Genomic DNA, 19,802 nt, shown 5'->3' with positions numbered 1-19,802 from the left:
CTGAATACATCAAGATCTGTCCCACTCTCACTCCACTGGCCCACCTGCTCCAGGCCAGCGTCATCACAGCAGCGACCCCTCTCTAACCTTCGAGCAGCCGCCCTAGAAGGTTATTATTTCTGATGCAAATTTCACCATCTGCCTGCCTGGTCGAAACAATCCTAGCTCTGGAATAAAAGTCCACAATCCTTAAAATAGCTCAGGACGTTGTTCCTGACCTGGCCTCGCCCTCCCAGCTCTCCACTACAGGCCCTCAGCTTCTCTGGCTGCAGGGTCCCTCCCAGAACCGGACGGGAGGGCGGGGAAGAGTTGGATCCGACAGGACATCATTGGGCGAGACCAAGGCCAGCCCAGACTGTGACTGGGCCTGCAGAGCAAGGTTCGGCCGCCCCGGGCTCTGCCAATCCTAGAGAAGGGCGGGATGAGCTTGAGGGATAGAACCAATCCAGATAGGGGGCTGGAGCTAGGGGCGGGGCTCCTGGCTCCGCCCAGGGCCCGAGCTTTCAAGGCCTCTGGGTTCCAGGTGCTGCCTCCGCCGCTACCACCGCCACCACCACCGCTGCCGCCACTTGCCACCCGCGACTCTGCAACCACGCGCAGCACCCCGACACAATGGACCCGGCTCAGGCCGCTCAGATAAGCGAGGAGGTGGCCGAGAAGCTGCTGCTGTACCGGCGAGACACGTCAGGCTGGAAGATTTGCCGGGAAGGCGTGAGTGAGGCACTGACTGGGTGGGACAGGATCCCGGTAGCCTTTTCTCCTTAGGGCCAGGGTCCCTGGAAGCCCCAGGTTCCTCCTATCCCCACCCCCCTAATTTCTCTGCACCCTTATCTCCCAGAGCTGAATTGAGAAAGGGAGCAATTGGGATTGTTCTTGTATCAAATATTGCTTCTACTGCACTCACTGTGACCGGAAGAGGTAAGTAGCTTCGCTTTGGTTAAGTGACTCACCCAAGATCGTTTGGCTGGTGAATAGTAGTTACATTTGGTACCTAAAGCATCAGCCTTTGAAGCCTTTTTCCTGTCATCACTATCCAAACTCCTCTCTTTGTTGTTCCCAGAAACTGGAATAGAAAATAAGTTTTTGCTTACTTGATACTCTCTCGGGTGTTTAACAAATAGCTCTAAATTGCTTAGGGAAACAAAATTGTTTGCAGGCTGTTATTCATCTCATTGCCCTCGAGTCAAAACAGACTCATGGCTCTCATAGCTGACCCTCCAGCAAGGATGGGGGATTGAATATCCTTTCTCCCACGGAGCTGCGGGTGAAGTCCAACTATTAGAGGCACCTCCTTTGGGTTAGCAGAGGAATTCTCTGTGGACTACACCACCAGAGCACCTTATGCTACCTTCTAAGGACGTCGGAAAACCACCCACAGCTCTTGGAATCAGCCAGTGGACAGCTCCTTCTCCATCACCTGCACTGGGAGGCAGCTAGTTACAGGACCAATCTCCACTGGGTGACCTTGGACAACTGCATCTCTCCAGCTGCACATCTGTGTGAAACAGGGATTGAGCCCACAATGATGGCCCAGAACCCTCTCAGCTCTAAAATTCTACGATTCTGTGCCTTTTGACAGAATGGAGTTTCGGTTTCCTGGAGGCCATCTGTGGAGTTTCCAGGGAACCTGTAAGTGCATGCCTTGTGTCAAGTGTGTCAGAGCGGCCGCACCCTTCCTGAAACCTACACCTGTCTGCTTCCTGAAAGTGTCCCATTACTCCTAGCACCTTGCGAACAGTTCGCCACAGCCACTTCCCAGAAAGCCAGGAGGACCTCCCATTTTTAACTATATAATCCTTTTCAGGACACCAGATCCTTGAGAAAGCTTACTGTCCCAGGCCTGCAGGACGGTGGTGGTGGTTGTTAGTTGCCATCCAGTGAACAGTATTTCATCATAACCCTACAAACAATAGAGCTGAACCTTGCCCTTTCCTGTGACAGCCTCAGGAGCTCCATCATTCTCATGCAGGAATGTGGGCTGGTACATTTCAGCCCTTTTTCTGTAAGCCTGTCCTAAAGAGATATGACTTGGCCCACTGTCTCTCTAGTCTTTTTAGTGACACTGTGCTTGTCAGAATGTGCCCCATCAGGTTTTCTGTGGCTGATTTTTTTTCCACCAGAGGACAATCACCAGGTCTTTCTTCTGAGGTACCTTGGGGTGAACTTGAGCCTCTCTATTTTACTTAACAGTGAACACATTAACTATTTGCACCACCCAGGAACTCCCTAGTTCTTATATATAATCCCAAATAAATACATCTAACCAATGCCTTGGGGTCAGATTCCTTCTTGTATTCTAGGTACCGAGGGGAAGGTATTGTGTCTGGATCCCTGGAGAAAGTGTGGAACTGTGTGAAGCCTGAAGCTGGAGGCCTGCGAGAGAAGTGGGATGAGAACGTGAAGAGTTTTGAAATTATTGAAAACCTCACTGATGTAAGTCTTTCCAAGCTTGTTGTCCCAAGTACAGAGTCAGGGTCCTGCTGCAGTAACCTGGCCCTGTCTCCCAAGTATAAGATCCATGACATTATTCAACACCGGGGACTCCCCTGTAGACCCTTAGTGCCTAGATTGCACCATCTTTCTCAAGTATGAGTAGGAAGTGGTGTATTACAGTGTCAGAGAAACCCTGCACAGAGCCAAGAGATCATGGTAGCAGCTGGCACAGAGGTGCAGTGTACCTAAGGGCTGAGGTTACAGAGGGTGGTGTCTAGATTTGGCCCATCTGCCCTTGTTTGAAAAATGCTGCTCCAACGGGCAAGGTAATGAATAGCGAGAGTCCTGGCCACAGAGAGGAGTCTGTGCCAGTCTTAGAACTCTGCCATGTGTTCACGCCAAGACTACAATAACCTCATTTAAAAAGGTGGGTTTTTTAAATAGTAATTAGGGATCTCTGGTGGCCTAGAGGTAAGAATCTGCACTGCACTCATTAAGGCACATGGTTTGAATCCTCCAGCTGCTCTGCAGGAGAAGGATGGGCACTCTCCTCCCATGTGATTACCCGCCTCTGAAAACCCACTGGAGAGTCAGCTATGGGTTGGTTCCAACTCGGTGGTTCACAACAACAATTGAGGGTGGAGGATATGATTATTTTAAAAAATCAAATAATTTCTGCCATTCCCTCGGCAAAAATATCAGAATTCCAAAAAGGCAAATGTTTCCACTGCTACACTTGCGCCTTTGATGGGCATGTGCTTAAGAAAGGAGGAGATGTGAACTTGTGAAGCTTAGTTTGCAATGCTTTGGTTAAACCTTGACATCGATTTCCCAAATTGTCCCTCTGACACACTGGGGATTGTCCACCCCCAGGCAATGTGTGATGGGATGATGCCAGATGAGGAGTGGGCATACGTGATTGTCCCAGTGGGAGATGGCAAGTGGAGTGAGAGACTGCATGGGCGTGCAGCCCGCTCTCGAGTGGGTCTTTTGGGGAAGGACACATGGAAGGTGGCTCATCTGGGAACTGTGTCCCACACCCTCCACTGGAACGTGCACATGCACTGACTCTGAAGTCAAAGATGACTCTCGTAAGAGATCCGTCAGCCCCACATGGTGCCACAGCCTTAATATCAAAGCCGTGTGGAGAAGGGCCCTTCTCCTTTATGCCTGACTTCTCCTTCATTGTGACCTTGAGATAACAGGAGTGTCCTTACTTGAGCTGATTGGAGAGTGGACAGACGAATAAAATTCTAGAGCTGCCCCCTCCTAGGGTCAGCACTAGGATGAAAGCAGAAAGCCACTTAGGGCATCACTTTTAAGGAGCTACTAATTACAGAGCTGATTGGTTTTTAAAAGGCCTGCCTGCTAAGTGCTGTACCCTAGTGCCTTTCTTGTCTCACCCCACTTCTGGCCTTCATCACAGTCCATTGCCACCATTGGCTTTATGGGTAAGTTCCTTACCCTCTCTAAGCCTCAGTTTTCTTACCTGTTAAATGGGTTAATAACACCAATTTCTCAGAGTTATGAGAGACCAAAAGAGAGCTTTCATCCCACCTGTTTCTTACTTGTTATACACTGTGGATTCGGAACCGACTCATAGCTGACCCTCCTGTAGGTTTTCAGAGGCATGGGAGGAGATTGCCCGTCTTTCTCCCACAGATCTGCTGGTGGATTTGAACCATGTGTCTTTGGATTCCAGCTCAACTCCTTACATGCCATGCATGGCAACTCACTCTTGGAACATAACTTCAGAGTAGCTAGGTAACCATGAGCAACCAATTTCCTTGACCCTCCAGTTTGTAGTGCCCACTGAGTGTCATTGCTGTTGCTGCTTTCCAGGTCCTTGGGCTTAGAAGGGAACAGGCTAAAGAGCCCACGGGTGGGATGAGGGCGGGAGGTGAGGTCTGACCACCAAGCGAAGCTGGACTTTCCCTCTGTCCTGACAGACCCTGTGTGTCAGCAGAACCTCCACCCCCTCAGCTGCCATGAAGATTATCTCCCCCAGAGATTTTGTGGACCTGGTGCTCATCAAAAAGTATGAGGATGGGACCATCAGTACCAATGGTAAGTGGTGGCGCTGAGGTGCTGCCCACACTCTTTCTTCTCCCCCTTTCAGCTCAGAGGACCTGATGGAGGTCTCCAGAGCCCTCATCCCCTCATCCTTCGGTTCTGCTTGCTTTTGTGGAGTTTGGAGAGGAGTCTGTGCCCTGGGCATCTGAGGTGGACATGTCACCATGCCTGTAACTTCATTTCCAAGTCCCAGATTGTCTCAGTTTCTTATTATGATTCCTGGTGAAACCCAGAATTTTTCACTTGCAGGCTCGAGTTTGACTTCACAAAAGCTCAGAGAGCAGGAATTTTGTGGCCTCATGGCCCGGCTACCCGAGGGCTGTCATACCCATCCTGTCCTGTTTTCTTGGGATGAGCAACCTCCTTCCTGCCTCTGTACCTTCTGCAGTCTGTCCTCCCAAGGGCCATGCCACTGCCTTTCCTCCTGAATTGGGAGTGAACACTTCCAACAACTGCAGTTGGAGAGAGGACATCTTCCACTGCCCACTCTGAAGTGTTCTGCTCTCCAAACACTCTGGCAGGCTTTCAGAAATCAAGTGTTTGAGAAAATTCATGAGTGTGGGCATGGAGTGCATGTGAGTATGTGTATGAATTTGTGTAGAGGCAGAAGTGTGAGTGGGTGTATGAGTTTGTATGCATGTGTGAGGATGTATGTGACTGAGTATCTATGACTATCTTGAGCGTAGACGAGAGGAGTGTGTCAAGAAGTGTGAGGATGACACAGGACAGGACAGAGTTCAGATCTTTTGTTCATAGGTCGCCATGGGTCATACTCAATGGCACCTAACAACAGCAACATATGAGAGCCTATGCATAAGCCTATGCTAGGTGAGAGTGTATGTGTGTGTATGCATGTAAGTGTGTGTTAGCATGCAAATTGCAAATGTGTATTTGTGTCCAGGTCTGTGCATGAATGTGTGTGAGTGAGTGTAAGAACATGGAAGTGGAGATGTATATGAATGTGTGCGTGTGTGTGTGTGTGTGTGATTGTCTTGTACATGTGAGAGTTTGTGAGTGTGTGTGTTTATGCAGCTGTAAGGAGCGCTGGGGAGAGGAGAAGGAGATGAGCTAGTCCCCTGCTGATCCCTCTGGCGAGGTGGTGGGGTCTGGATGCACTAAGGAAGTACAACACATGCAGTTCACTGACTGACCCTCGTATCTCAAGTTCTAGTTCACTGACAATCGGCCTTGTCTTCCAGCTACCAATGTTGAACACCCTTCGTGTCCTCCGAGGCCAGGTTATGTGAGAGGATTTAACCACCCTTGTGGTTGCTTCTTTGAACCTCTACCAGGGTAAGAATCATACCCCAAATTGAATTACGTTTCTCCGTGTTTAACTGTGGCCATTCCATTAAAATGGACATAGTGATTAAGATTCACAATAATAAAAACACCTAGCAAAAAAAACCAAAAAAACCCACAAAACTGCCTAGCAATTCTTTAGCCATTGGCGTTACAAAACACTATCCTATGAGTGGCATGGTGTAGAATATTAAAAAACCCTTGCCACTAAATGGACTCTGAGTCTTACTAACCCTACAAGACAGAGTAGAACCATCTTCCCCTCCCAGGGTGCCCAAACCGTTCGTCGTTTTGGAAGCAGATGGCCATGTCTTTCCCTGATGGATCAGGTGGTGGATTTGAACTGCTGACCTTTCAGTTAGCGTCAGAATCTTTAACCACTTCACCACCGTTGTTGTTATTTGCTGTTGAGTCGAAACTCATTTCATGGCTGACCCTAAATTGCATGGAAGGAGACTGCCCATCATTCTGCAGAGAAGCTGGTGGGTTTGAACCACGTGTCTTTTTTATGGCAGTGCAGTTTCTTACCACTAGGGCATTTTGGGGGATGCTTCAAGTCAGAACCAACCCATAGCTGACCCTCCAGTGGATTTTCACTAGCTGTAAATCACACAGGAGGAGATTGCCCCTCCTTCTCCTGTACTAGGGCTCCTAATACACGGTGCTACCTGGCAAATGGGAAAGATTGTGAGAAGGCATTACTTCCACCCCCCTACCTCCCCCCCCCCCCCAACCCAGCCATGTTGCTCGTGGTTAAAAGGGCCCCTGCAGTGGGCTGGGACCTCAGTTAAGTGCAAATTCATGCTCTTGTGCTGCAGCTTAACCCCTGGTGCCGTGGGCAGGCACGCCAGGGCCTCCAAGGCAGTGCGTAAGGCATTACTCTTGATGTCCTTTTTGAGTTAGTTATTCAAGCCTCCAGCATCCTGAGCTATATTGTGGTTTAGTTGATCAGAGGAGGAAGCAGAAGCTGGGGAGGTTAAGGGCCCTCTGTCCAGGGTCAGAGGCTGGGAAGCTGGCAGAGCAGGGTTGCTCTTGGAGCATGACCCACCAACCTGCAGCAGCTGACAGGACAGCTGTTCCACCCCACTGGAATCACCAGTGTTATCACCCTGGACAAGGAATGGGGGAAGTGGCCGAACATGGAAGGACTGCTCGGAATGACCGCTCAGCAACCATGGCACAAGCTGGGGCAGAATGGAACACGTGCCCCCTTCCATTCCCATGTTCTCAGAGCCATGGGCAGATATTTACCAGGACCTTTCTGGGCAGTTCAGGTCACCAGTCGGTCTTGGGAGCCACTCAAGTAGACAGTGAAACAAAGTGCACCTGCAGATGTGCCTGGTGGAACCCTGTGGTTCCTGCGTGGCCACCAGGAGGCAGAAGAGGCTATGCTGTCAGCCACAGTCCAGGAGACACACTTCAATGCGAATCCACACCCAGCACCTCCTTGCTCAGCTGGCTTTTTTAACATCACTTAAGCAGTGTGGTTGTTTTTTCTTTTTAATGCAGCAACATTTAGTTTTAAAAATATGATAGTAGGTTCCAACACAAACACATACTCCTTCACTCGATTTTGCCCCAGACACAGAGATGCTCCAGATCCAGTGATTGGACTGAGGGTGCTGGCTGGGCTCCGCCTCATTCTCTCCTCCTCCACTTCCTCCTCCTTGGCAGAGTCAGGTATTGGGATCAGCCCTTCAGCTTTGCCGGGTCTGATAGTAGCTTTCAGAATAAGAGGCAGAGCCCTTTCTCATTATGAACTGGTCACTATGGATGACATTTTTAGAGAAAACTTAAGAAGCAACCAGCCCATCATGGCTTATGCCAGGTCACAAAGACGACTGCAAAGAATTTTTAAATGTAGTGATTGGGTTTCACCAGAGCCAAGAGTGAACAAATTTCAAGTACAACCTTGGTTTTCACCTCTCGTTAATTTAATAAAGCCCTTGATGCCCCAGGAATGTTTTATGTCAAAGTCACATACACGCGGACCTCATCTCCCACAGTTGTGAATCTGAAGCCTACGATGATGATCCTTCCCTAGTTGTTACTGGGTGTCGTTGAATTAGGTCCAGACCATTGTGAGCCTCTGGTGGAGCTCGAGGGAGCTCTGTTGGCCTAGTGGTCAGACTGAGCTGCAATCTCAAAAAGGTATGCCGTTTGAATCCACCAGCTTCTCTGTAGAAGAATGTTGGGTAAACTCCGGTGTGATTTGCTGCCTCTGAAAACCTGCTAGAGGGTCAGCTATGGGTCAGTTCACACTCAGTGGCACACAACAAACAACATGTAAAATAATGAAACGCTGCCCAAGTCCTGTACTAAGCTCATGCTCACAATATCTCCAGTGCATAAGCCCATTGTTGCAACCATGTATTGGTCTACCTCCTCAAAGATGTGTTATCTTTCTCCAGGGGCTGGTGTCCCAGATGATGTGCCCAAAGTATGTACATGAGACAGAGCCTCACCGTGTTTGCTCCTGAGGGATGGTCTGGCTTCACTTCTTTCAAGATAGATTTGTTTGTTCTTTAGGTACCCACAGGCTTGTTCTAGATCCTATGAAGCAGCGGCCCCAGCAGCAGACACTTACTAGAGTCTGACTGTGTGTCAGGCACCAATCAGAGCACTCACATAGTGTTACTCCTTTCCATTCTTTCAACAGCCCAAATGTGCTACTGCTATTTCCATCTTTTAGATCATGAAACAGGGCACCAAGAGGTTTAGCATAAAGCTCAAGTTCACACAGCCAGGAAGGTATAATAGAATCTGCATTTTTTTTTAAATTTTTGTGTGCGTGTACCATCAAATCAGATCTGACTGGTACAGGAGGAGATTGTCCCTCCTTCCTCGGCAGAGCATCTGGTGGATTCGAACCGTGCGCCTCTGGGATTATAGTTGCAGTTCCTTGCCACTAGGCCACCAGAGCTCCCCTAGAATCTGCATTTAAACCCAGACATCTGTCTCCAGAATCTATATTCTATTCCTAATCATTTTATTGACCTCTCAAGATAGATAAACCTCTTGTGGGATTTAGATTCTCACGGGGGCAGCAGGAAACAGACAAAACACACACACACACAAAAGTAATAGCAGATGTTCACACTTGTAATAAATCAGTTGTTGGTAAATCAAAGTCAGGTGCAGAAGCTGGGGAAAGTGGGAGTGGGCCATGGGGGTCAGCGAATACATTGCTGAAGGATGGTATTTGGGGAGATGCTAAGAATCATGGCTTATCTGTGGAGTGTTTCTAGCAGAAGGCTGAGCAGGGGAACAGCCCTGAGGCTTCTTTGGAACCAGCTTGGAGGCTGTTGTGGCTGGAACAGAGGGAGCAAGGGAGGACCAGGGGTTCTGTCTAGCGTGGAAGCAGGAGTCAGACTCTGTAGTGTTTTGATGTGAAGACATGGACCATTTCTTCTCCATAAGATGGGAAGCCATAAGAAAATTTTGAACACGTAGGGCCTTCTCCGACTTCAGTATTAACTACCAGGACAAATCTAGAGTGTACAACTGAACAAGAGGAAGCAGACTAATTAGAGGAGTCTAATTAGCAGGAGTCTAGGCAAGAGGTGGTTGTGGTGATGGCACAGATGGAGGGGAAAGGTGTTGGGTTCTGGGTTGTTTTCCAGGTGGGGAAGTCTATTCATAGCTGAGTCGTTTCTGGCAATCTGCTTCCATAAAGATTACAGGCATGGAAACCTTTGGAGCAGTTCTACTCTATAACATGGGATTTACCAAGAGTTGGAATTAGTTTTTTGACAAGGGGCTTGGTTGCTTGGTTTTCTGTGCCGAGGAAATATGCTACTTTATACTTTTCATCTTAGTTAATCTATATTATAGGCTGTTATCACAAGCTTTTTTTAGTAGACTGGGTGACTTAAAACTCCTCTCTGTGGCCCCTTTTCCTTCTATAAATATCACATACTGGTGTGCCTGCAACAGCCATTATATACTGGGATTAGTTTGTAATATGATAATTTTGCGTCTGCCTACTCATCCTCAGTGAAAAAATGTCTCCTCCCATGTGCCCTAGTGCTGACCCACAGAGGAACATGGTCCCCCAGTAAAAGTTCTCATCCACCTGTTCATGTTTCTACCCTACGAACAGTTAATACAGGGTGTGTTAAGTCAGTTAGTGGTGCCCTGGGCTGTGCCTCAGAATCCTGGGAGGGAGAAAAAAGGGCCTGGGAAACGGGGGCACAAGATCTGTTAAAAATACAGATTTCTAGATATAAGTCTCAACATACTTGCCTCTTCCGAGATAGGTTTGTTCCTTAAAATGAAAACAGAGGAAATGCAAAAATGTATCATTTCTTTTAAAAATGACAACAGATCCATTATATGTAAGGATAAATCCCCTATTTTTATGAAAAGTGGCTGCATTTTTCAGAAAGCAAAAATAACAAGAAGAGCAAATTTTTATTTTTTTTATTTTATTTTTTTTTACGTTTTGTTTTTCTCATTAATATCAGGCTCACTGAAGCCCCCTTCTACCGTTACATTAAGTTTCGTGTGAAATCACTTGTCAGGTAACCTCAGGACAATGTTACCTTGTCCATGTAAGACAATGCAACTGGAAAGGGAAAAAAACCCTCTTCATATTGTTAGGAAAAATAGTTTTTAATTTGCTGATGGCTTGAAAGGGTCTCGGGAACCCCTTAGCAATTCCCAGACCTCCTTGAAAACTGAGGTTCTCTATGTCTACTCCTCCCAACACCTGACAGAGGGAGTTTTCACTGAGTGAAGGAATCTGGAAGGGAGCTGGAGGCAGAGACTGCCGCTCCTGGTCCATGCAATGCTTCCACGAGAGAAGAGGTCACATGTTTCCATCCAAAAATCAATAGGTGAAGAAGGGCAATGAATTGGGGCTTCATTAAAGATTAGACTAGTACATTGTGTACAGATAGCTGTGCTTCCCTGACATTTGTCCCCAAGCCTTTTGCGGCTGACACTTAACACAGCTGTCCTTGTATTTTCCCAGGGAGCCCGACAAGACCCGCGTGATCACATTCTTCCACACCGACCTCAGCGGTTACCTCCCACAGACCGTAGTGGACTCCTTCTTCCCACGCAGCATGGCAGGATTCTACGCCAACCTTCAGAAAGCAGTGAAGACATTCCATGACTGACTGTCCCCGCTTGGGAAAGGACAGACCGAGCTGGCTGACGAAAGAGCTCTGGGTGTTGGGACGCTGACGATCTCAGGAGAGCCAGAGGGTCTGATTTACTATTTGGAACCTGCAGTAAGATATTCTCTGACAACACCAGCCCAGCCCTTCCTGCTTCCTCTTCCAGCCAGGGGTTTGGTGGGATGTGCCGTCCATGTGCTCTGCCCTCTATCTGCCATTTATCCAAGCACAGCTCCCTGGGCACGGTGGAATGGGCTCTACTCAGATTCCATTGATCCACTCTGATCTAAGGCCTTTACCTTCCCATCACAATCAGAGATGTCTCTCCCTGATTCTCAAAAAGAACTATGCGCAATATTTGAAAACCAAGCCCTGCCACCTTTGCCCCATTCAGAGCCCTCTCAGACCTGCACTGCAGACCCTGGTGTAAGTTTTTCTAACACTGTGATGTCAACTTGAAAGCAGAGGTTTACAAAATGATATGCATTAAGAAAAAAGACTTTCTGTATTCCTTTACCATTTCCCTATCCTCTCACCCTCTCACTCCCCTACTTTCCCTGCACTGAGACAAATCTATTCCTGGGTAAAGCAGGCAGCTTGGATCTGTAGCAGATCGAATCTGTTATCTTGGCAGCGAGCGCTCTTTGGAAGGGATTCGGAGCTGAGCAAGCTGCTCATCTTTGCACATGAAAATCTGAGAAGAAGAGCCTTCTTCCTTTTGGGCGTTTGGCTTCCAACTCTTGTATGGAGAGTAGGCAGGCATCCAGTGGTCAGGACGTAGATCGGCCAGCAGGAAGGGTGGAAGGGCAGCCCTCCTCCCAGCAAAGCTGGCTGGGATCCCCTCTTAGACTGTGCTGCGAGCTACAAACCTCCCAGAGTCCTGGCCCACCCCATCAACAGCAGAACCAGGAAGCACAGCTTTGCTGTCTGCAGCAGATCTCAGCAGCCACGTGACTGCCTTTCCTGCTCTCCAGTCTAGGTCATGCCATCCAACAAGGAACTGTCAAGGTGCCTTCTGGTACCTTCAGCTGCGGTGCCCCTTCCTTATAAGGAAGATTCCTTAAACCTCACCAAGTTCCTCCTTGTAGAGTTGCTCAGGGTATCATAGGCTGTGCAGAAAATTTCCATGTACTCCTCAGCCTCTGTCCTTCCAAATGAAAAACGTTTTTCTTATTTCACAGGCGCTTCCCAGCACTTGGATTCTAGGGTGATTATCTCCTGAATACACCAAAACCTGACCTAGGACTTTGAAGCATGATGACTAAATATCAAGGGGTATAGAAAACACTTCTTTCCATGTACTAGGGAAACTAGAGCTTCTAGAGACATGCCGAGAAGATCATCCAGCACAATAATTGTACTTTTTAATCCATTCAAAAAAATGTTTCCTCATCAGGAAATCATGGACCCTTAAGTTTGGTTAGCTTTTATTCATCCACTATCTCATTCAAGAAGTAATTAGTGGTTCTGTACTCTGCAGCAGGGGAGTCCCTAGGTGGTATTCACATAGCTGGTAACTAACTAAAAGGTTGCAGGTTTGAGTCCATCCATTGGAGCCTCAGAAGAAAGGCCTGATGACCGACTTGAGCCACTGAAAAACCTAGGGCGCTCAGGTCAACTGTGGCACACATGGGGTCACCATGATTCAGAACCAACACGATAGCAACTAGTGTGTTTTGGATTCAGTGCCAAGGACTAAACCAGGTTCATTGCCAAGGACTGTTCTAAACCAGCTCCTCATGAGTGAATCGTGTGAATGTGGCTGCATGATTCAAAGAGAGCTTTTCTTCTGAACTCTGACATCCACACCTTGGAACTTGACCATCTTAGTTAGCAAGATGGAGCTCCCCTGTCGAGTCCTGCCCAGCTAGATGTTAGGCCAGCATCCCAGGGAGAGCACAGAGTCCTCTGGATGCACTCTGCCTGTGTCTCCAGCATCAGATTAAGCTGATCTGAGCAGTGGATTAGGAGCCAGAACATAAACATCTTGGTTCAACCGCTGCCAAATACTTAGCAGCTCTACATGTTGACTCCTTGTCTTTTAAAGGAAAATACAGGTGCTTGAATACCAAGCCCAACTCAACTTGCTTCTTCAGAGTGTAGATGAGATAATCTCTGAAGCTGTCAAATCCTGTGCAAAGCCAAGAACTAGAGCTGCCCAGGAGAGGCCCCGAGGTAAATGCATTTTCACGGGTGCTGATGATGAATGAGTGATTGTTAGTGATGATTGTTGTGCTCTCTGAGGCTGACTGAAAGCATTGTGTTCAAAGGCATTTGAGATAATGTCAGTTTGAAAGAAGTTGGCTGAGAATAAAATAAATCCAAATATAAATTCCATCTTGGACTGGAGGAGGTTTTTTTTCCCCCCGCCGGACTCATGTCACTCATTTTTGACCTCCTGTTACTGATTGAAGACCCCACTGGTCTGGAGAGGCCCCTGGGCAGTCAAAGTGGCCCTATTAGCCAAAGGGAAGGTGGCCGTCTGGAATGGGTCAGAAGCTGGAGGAGGTACTGGGAGGGCTATAAAACCCAGCCATTCTTGTCCTCAGATAATCTCAGCTCCACCCATAAACTTGATTTTCTAGGTCTCCTAAAGACATTTTTTCCAAGTCTCAGGCTCATAGCCAATACTTTGCTCACTCATTTCATCACTTTCCAATCTATGGAAAGCCACTTTCTTCTGTACCACACTGGTCCAAATGCACCACTTGGCTGCTTAATAGGACTAAAATAGTTCCCTAGCTATAGGAACTCACTACGAGCACAGATGGTGACATGCTGGAGGACAAGGAGTGCACCTTCTGTATCTCTGTGTCCTTGCCAAGCACTGGGCCAAGCACCCCCTGAGAGATCTTGGCGGATGCCTGTGGAGTTGAGACAAACCTTTCCTTTTTAAACTGTATCCATAGTGGAAATTTTTAGTAGATTTAAAAAAAGCAAAAAACAAACAAACCAAACACCAAACTGAACCACATGGGGTCTCAAATTTCTTATCCACAGTAACTGGCTGACTTTGATCATACAAGGCAACATACAAGAGACAATCTAAGCCAGGTATTTCTCAGATTGAATGGAACCGTGAAGTCATTAAAGGGATTCTATTAAAGTTTTGGACATTACCTAGATCTTCTAAGAGCTTACTACCAGGGAATAACTTCTTAGCTTCCTATGGATTCAGAAGGGGCCCTAGGTGATGCAAATGGCTAGCATGTGCTGGGTTAGGTTCTGGTAGCAGTGTAGAAAATGCTCAGAGGTAACTAGTATGTTCTCTCTAAAGAAGGTTGCCACAGACAGATACTTATTAATGAATGTATCAGCTTTATTAGGGAGGTCTGACTGATTCAGAGACTGGGGTAATGGGGGTAGCTGTGTCGGAGACAGTAAGATTGGCACGAGATAGAGCAGGGTTTAGGGCTGTTGTACTAGGGGTCACTATGAGTTGCAGTTGACGTGACAGCACAAAACAACTGGTGGCCTAGTGGCCAGAAACTGCTACAATCCCAAAGGCACAGTTTGAGGCCACCAGCTACTCTGCAAGAGAAGAATGGGCAATCTCCTCTCCTGCAATTAACTGTCTCTGAAAACCTGCCAAAGGGTCACCTATAGACTGGTTCCAACTTGATGGTACCTAACACAAAATCAGGTTTATTAGTGAAAGAAAAAAAGACATACAAACAGCAAAGCACTGGGCACTAAGAGACAGCAAATCCTCTCTGGTAAGTGAGAAGGAACATAGACCTACCAGTATTTATGGGGTCTTCTTCCTATTCTTTACCTTGCCAATTAGTTGCTTGTTTCGATTATTAAGAGTTGGTGAGAGGCAACTTTTTCTTACATGTTGACCACAGATGTTCTCCAAGGTCATGGGCAGTTGCTGTAATTCCCTAAGGGCGTAGTGCCCCGATTTTCAAACAGAACTATGAAGCAGGCTGGGGGCGTTTGCCCAAAGCTGCTGCAGTTCCTGCTGGGACCCTCGTCTCCCTGTTCCGTTTTTCCTCTGGCCCTAAAATTGTGTTACTAACTAAGAAATTGGAGGATCTAGTTCACTCAGCACCTCAGAAGAGAGGATGATGACCGATTTCTGAAAAATCAGTTATTAGAAATCCTATGAAAAGGCATTTTATCCTAAGGGAGTGGTTGGCACAATATAAATACAGAATTGCACAAGAGTTACCATTAACAATTATAAATATTAATCTAAAATCTGACATTATCAGTAAAAGCATCCATCTATGAGTGGATGCATAAGCTGAGAGACAAGCTGAACAGGTGTGTACGAATGAGATTATGCATGACTATGCAGGTGTGCAGGTAGTATTTTTAAATTCACGTTTAATTCACTATACATAGGTTCACGTGGTATAGCAGAGCAAACGTGGGAAAATTATGAAAACTTCTTAAGCATAATCCAACACATTGAAAAAATGAGTTTTAGGGCCTGGGAGCTCACTACCATCGTCTTGAGTCCATTGAGCTGAATTTGTACAACATAATCAATGACACTTAACAACAGCAGCATCATAGAGATCAGTTGGCCTGGTGGGCAGAAAGTGATGCTACCAAGCCAAAGGTGGGTGACTCTAATCCACGGCTCTTGGGCCTGTTTTTAATTGTTTTTAGTCAAACATTCTTCTAGGTCATATAGCCCTGGTCTGTCCACTTTCTGTACAGAGGTAACGTGGTTGCTATGAAGTTCAACACTGTGACACTGATGAGTCAAATGCGAGAATGGTTACCCATGGTGGACAGTGTTTGGTGGAGCCCCCCGATTAAAACAAACTTGGAAGCAGGTGTGGCATCCACTTCCGAAATAGCTTGCCTCCGGAAAACCTATGAACCTGGAGAAAGGAAGAAAGTTATAAACATGTTTGGGTCTTTCATTCATAGGGTTGCTATGAGTCACCTACGACTCAATGGCACTTAACAACAAACAACAACAATCTATAAAAACAAAGTTCTTTATCTTACTCTGGTGAGGAGAAATTAAGGTATTAAAAACGTGTAAACAGTCATTTAAGCTGTAACCTGGTGTCTCCATGTCTGGAGCAGAAAGAAGGGAAGAAAATAATCTGTTTAGTCCAGACGTCTCAGAGGTCACATGAACGTCAGTCTCCATAACCCTGAGACTAGAAACTAGTTGGTAGCAGGCCCCTACTGCTGACTACACTGAAAGAGATTATGATAGAAAGTCTCTGATAGAACAGGAGGAAAATGTGGAACAAAACTAAAAACCATAAAAGGAATTAAGCTTAGAAGTCTACTAGAAATTGGTTGAACCCCTGAGACTATGATCCCTTAGTCTTCAAGTCTGAAAATGAAATCCATTTCCCTACCCACCCTTGTCTCAACTTCTAACCAAATAATAAAGCTATAAAGTGACCAATAATACCAAGGAGGAACACACTTTTTAGAGCAACCAACCACATGAGGTTAAAATGAAAGCATTTCCTCAGGAATAGGCAAGAAGGTACAGGAGAGAAGGGTGAATTGGAAAGGGAAACACAGGGAGGGATGCTGTTACAGTGAGGAGATTGAAATCAATGTCATGAAAAAAGGTATATGAATTGTTGAGTGGAAAACCAATTTCTCTATAAACTTTCATTTAAATAACAGGGGAAACCCACAGTTCTGCTCTGACACTCATAAGTCAGAACCACTTGGATCAGCACCTAGGCTTTAATGGAGTCAGGAGGTGAAAGTAGAATATGTCAACACATCAACATGGCCCAAATGGTACTGCTTGGGAGTAGCTATTTTTCATGCAGTGTTGTGGTCCCTGACAGAACTCTCCTTACACTCATTTCACAATAGCAAGCAGCAAACTACTTACTGCTAATATTGTCACATTGCTTTGTCTTAAAGTTGCACTCAAGCATTAAGAAGTGAATAAGCAAATATCCTTTTGATCAGATACCTAGAAGGAATTTTCCTACAACACTAGGAATCCCCTGGTCTGTGTCTACATAAACCACAAAAGGACTTGTCTTGCTAATGTGTATGCTGCTGCTATGAACATTGGTGTACAAATCTCTGTGTCTCAGTTCTATTTTCCTCAGGGAAACAGTAAAAAGATCCACCAACTAATGAAAGGATTGGCAAATTGCGGTACATTGACCCAATGAAATACTATGCAGCACTCAGGAGCAATGATTTAAACTACTCATATACAAGTTCACTGTACAGAGGTAACTCGTGTTTGCTGTGATACTAAACACTGTGACACTGACATGTCAAATGTGATAATGGTTACCTATGGTGGACAGTCTTTGGTTGAGCTCCCTGATTAAAACCAGCTTGGAAGCAGGAGTGGCATCCACTTCCAAAACAGCTTGCCTCTGGAAACTCTATGAACTTGGAGAAATGATGAAATTTATACAAGTGTTCAGGTCTTTCATTTATAGGGTTGCTATGAGTTGTCTATGACTTGACGACACTTAACAACAACAACATGCAAGTTCAAATTAAAGCTAAAGAAGGTCAAATCAAATACACAGGAATCAAAATTTCATCTTGAATCTCCTTCCCCTGAATTTACAAACCAACTCAGGAACAGGTTTTTTTCTGAGGCTTTGAACACTAATGAACAAATAACAGAGGAGCCGTGGGAAGATATCAAGAATATCATCCATGAAGAATGCAAAAGGTCATTACAAAGATGGAAAAGACCAAAGTGGATGTCAGAAGGACTCTGAATATTGCAGTAGAGCACTGAGAAGCTAAAGCAAAGGGAAGAAATCAAGAAGTTAAGGAACTGCATAAAAGATTTCAAAGGGCAGCTTGGGAAGACAAAGTACTATAATGAAATGTACAAAGAGCTAGATTTGGAAAATCAAAAGGGCTGAACTTTGCTCCTCATTTCCCAAGCTAAAGGAACTAAAGAACAAATTCAAGCCACAAGTTGCAATATTTACAGATGCTATGGGCAGAATATTGAATGACAGGAAGCAATAAAATAAGATGGAAGGAGTGTACAGAGTTACTGCACCAAAAATAATTGGCTTACACAGAAGAATTAAAAGAAACAGCATATTATCAAGAGTCAATGATGATGCCAAAGGAAGTGCAGGCTGCTCTGAAGGACTTGGAAAAAAAAATAAGGCCCCAGGAGTTGATGGCATATCAATTGATATATTTCAACAAACAGATGCAACCCTGGATGTGCCTACCAGGTTGTGCCAAGAAATCTGGAGGACAACTACTTGGCCAACTGTCTGTAAGAGATCTATATTTGTCACATGACAGAATGTAGAAATTATTAAATAATATCACTAATATCATATGCAAACAAAATCTTGAAGATTATTTATAAAATGACTAGAATAGTATATTGACAGAGAACTACTAGAAATACAAGCTGGGTTTAGAAAGGGTCATGACACTAAAGACATTATTGCCAATGTCAGGTGAATTTTGGCAGAAGGCAGAGCATCGGAGGGATATCTGTCTGTGTTTCATTGACTGTGCAAAGGCAATTGACTGTGTGAATCATAACAAATTATGGTTAACCTCGAGGAGAATGGAAATCCCAGAGCACTTGATTGTCTGATGCAAAACCTATACTCAGACCAGGAAGCAGTCTTCAAAACAGAGCAGAAAAACACTGCATGGTTCAAAATGAGGAAAGGAGTGATTCAGGGATGAGTCTTGTCTCCATATCTTTTCAATCTATATGCAGAATAGATCATTCAGGAGGCTCAGTTTATTGAGTAGGAATGTGGTCTCAGGACTGGAGGAAGACTCATCAACAACCTATGTTATGCAGATGACACAACTTTGCTTGGTGAAACTGAGCAAGACATGAAGTGCTTACTGTAGAAGGTCAGGGACTGTAATCTTCAATATGGATTAAAGATCAACATCGAGAAGACAAAGAATCTCATCACTGGGCCAATTGGCAGCACCATGATAGATGAAGAAGAGATTGAGGTTGTTAACCACTTCCGCTTGCTCGGCTCCATACTAAAAACTCTCAGCACCAGTAGCCATGAAATCAAAAGATGAATTGCACTGGGAAAATATGCCATCAGGAACCTCACCAGAGTACTGAGAAGCAACAATGACAATCAGGAGACTAACGTGCACCTGATCCAGGTCATGGTCTTCGCAATTACTTGCTACGCATCAGAGAGCTGGACAATGACTTAGGATGACAGAAGAAAAATTGATGCCTTAGAGTTGTGGTGCTGGAGAAGAGTCTTGAACACAATATGGACCCCAAGACAACAAACATATCTGTCTTGGAGAGCGTGAAACCAAGTTATTCCTTCAAGGCTAGGATTTTGAAGCTCCACCTCACATATTTTGGGCACATGGCCAGGAGAGACCGATCCTTGGAGAAGTACATCATGCTCAGAAGGGTGGAGGAACAGTGCAGGAGAGGAAGACCTCGGATGAGAAAGATTGATACAGTAACTGGGGCAATGGAGGTAGGCGTGTCAGTCAGTGAGACTGGCTCAGGACAGGGCAGGCTTCAGAGCTGTTGTACAATAGGGTCACTATGAGTCATAGGCAACTTGACAGCACATAACAACAACAACAACAACACATAACATGGGAGAGTCTGGAGAGCATTATGTTATGTGAACTAACTCAGTCTCATAAAGACAGATACTACATATGACCATTATTGTAAAAATGGAAGGATAGTTCAACAATGAATGGAAATCCAAAATATCTATAAATGTTCATTAAAATTAATAAAATGTTTTTAAATAATGGAAGAATAGCTAGTAGGGTGTGTACCAAAGTCCAAAGGGGAAAGAGGAGGGAAGAGACAGGCGAAAGGGGGAGTGGTATCTTGAGGTCACAGAGTTTGTGGGCCAGAGTAAGGGAGTGAAGGAATTAGGAAAGATCTAGTGGGAACCTGAAAAG

At 45.7% G+C, this 19,802-nt stretch overlaps 1 protein-coding gene across 1 annotated transcript; it reads left to right on the top strand.

Moving 5' to 3' along the window:
• The first annotated feature begins 592 nt into the window (after positions 1–592).
• Positions 593–10,931, top strand: STARD5 (StAR-related lipid transfer (START) domain containing 5). Its single transcript, XM_006885121.1, has 6 exons — positions 593–711; positions 1,580–1,629; positions 2,301–2,433; positions 4,383–4,500; positions 5,706–5,799; positions 10,784–10,931. The coding sequence occupies exons 1-6, from the start codon at positions 613–615 to the stop codon at positions 10,929–10,931; spliced, it is 642 nt and encodes a 213-aa protein (XP_006885183.1). The 5' UTR covers positions 593–612.
• The last annotated feature ends 8,871 nt before the right edge of the window (positions 10,932–19,802 follow it).

Source organism: Elephantulus edwardii, unplaced genomic scaffold (assembly GCF_000299155.1).
Source record: "Elephantulus edwardii isolate Elephantulus edwardi_28Jun2011 unplaced genomic scaffold, EleEdw1.0 scaffold00041, whole genome shotgun sequence".
NCBI lineage: Eukaryota > Metazoa > Chordata > Mammalia > Macroscelidea > Macroscelididae > Elephantulus > Elephantulus edwardii.
Note: the sequence above shows the minus strand (reverse complement) of the source record. Positions and strands in the feature narration are given on the sequence as shown.

Coding starts and splice junctions, on each gene's coding strand:
- STARD5 (XM_006885121.1), top strand. CDS start 613: ATGGACCCGGCTCAGGCCGCTCAGATAAGCGAGGAGGTGGCCGAGAAG. Junction 1,630..2,300: donor GTGGAGTTTCCAGGGAACCT/GTAAGTGCATGC, acceptor CTTGTATTCTAG/GTACCGAGGGGAAGGTATTG. Junction 2,434..4,382: donor TTATTGAAAACCTCACTGAT/GTAAGTCTTTCC, acceptor CTGTCCTGACAG/ACCCTGTGTGTCAGCAGAAC.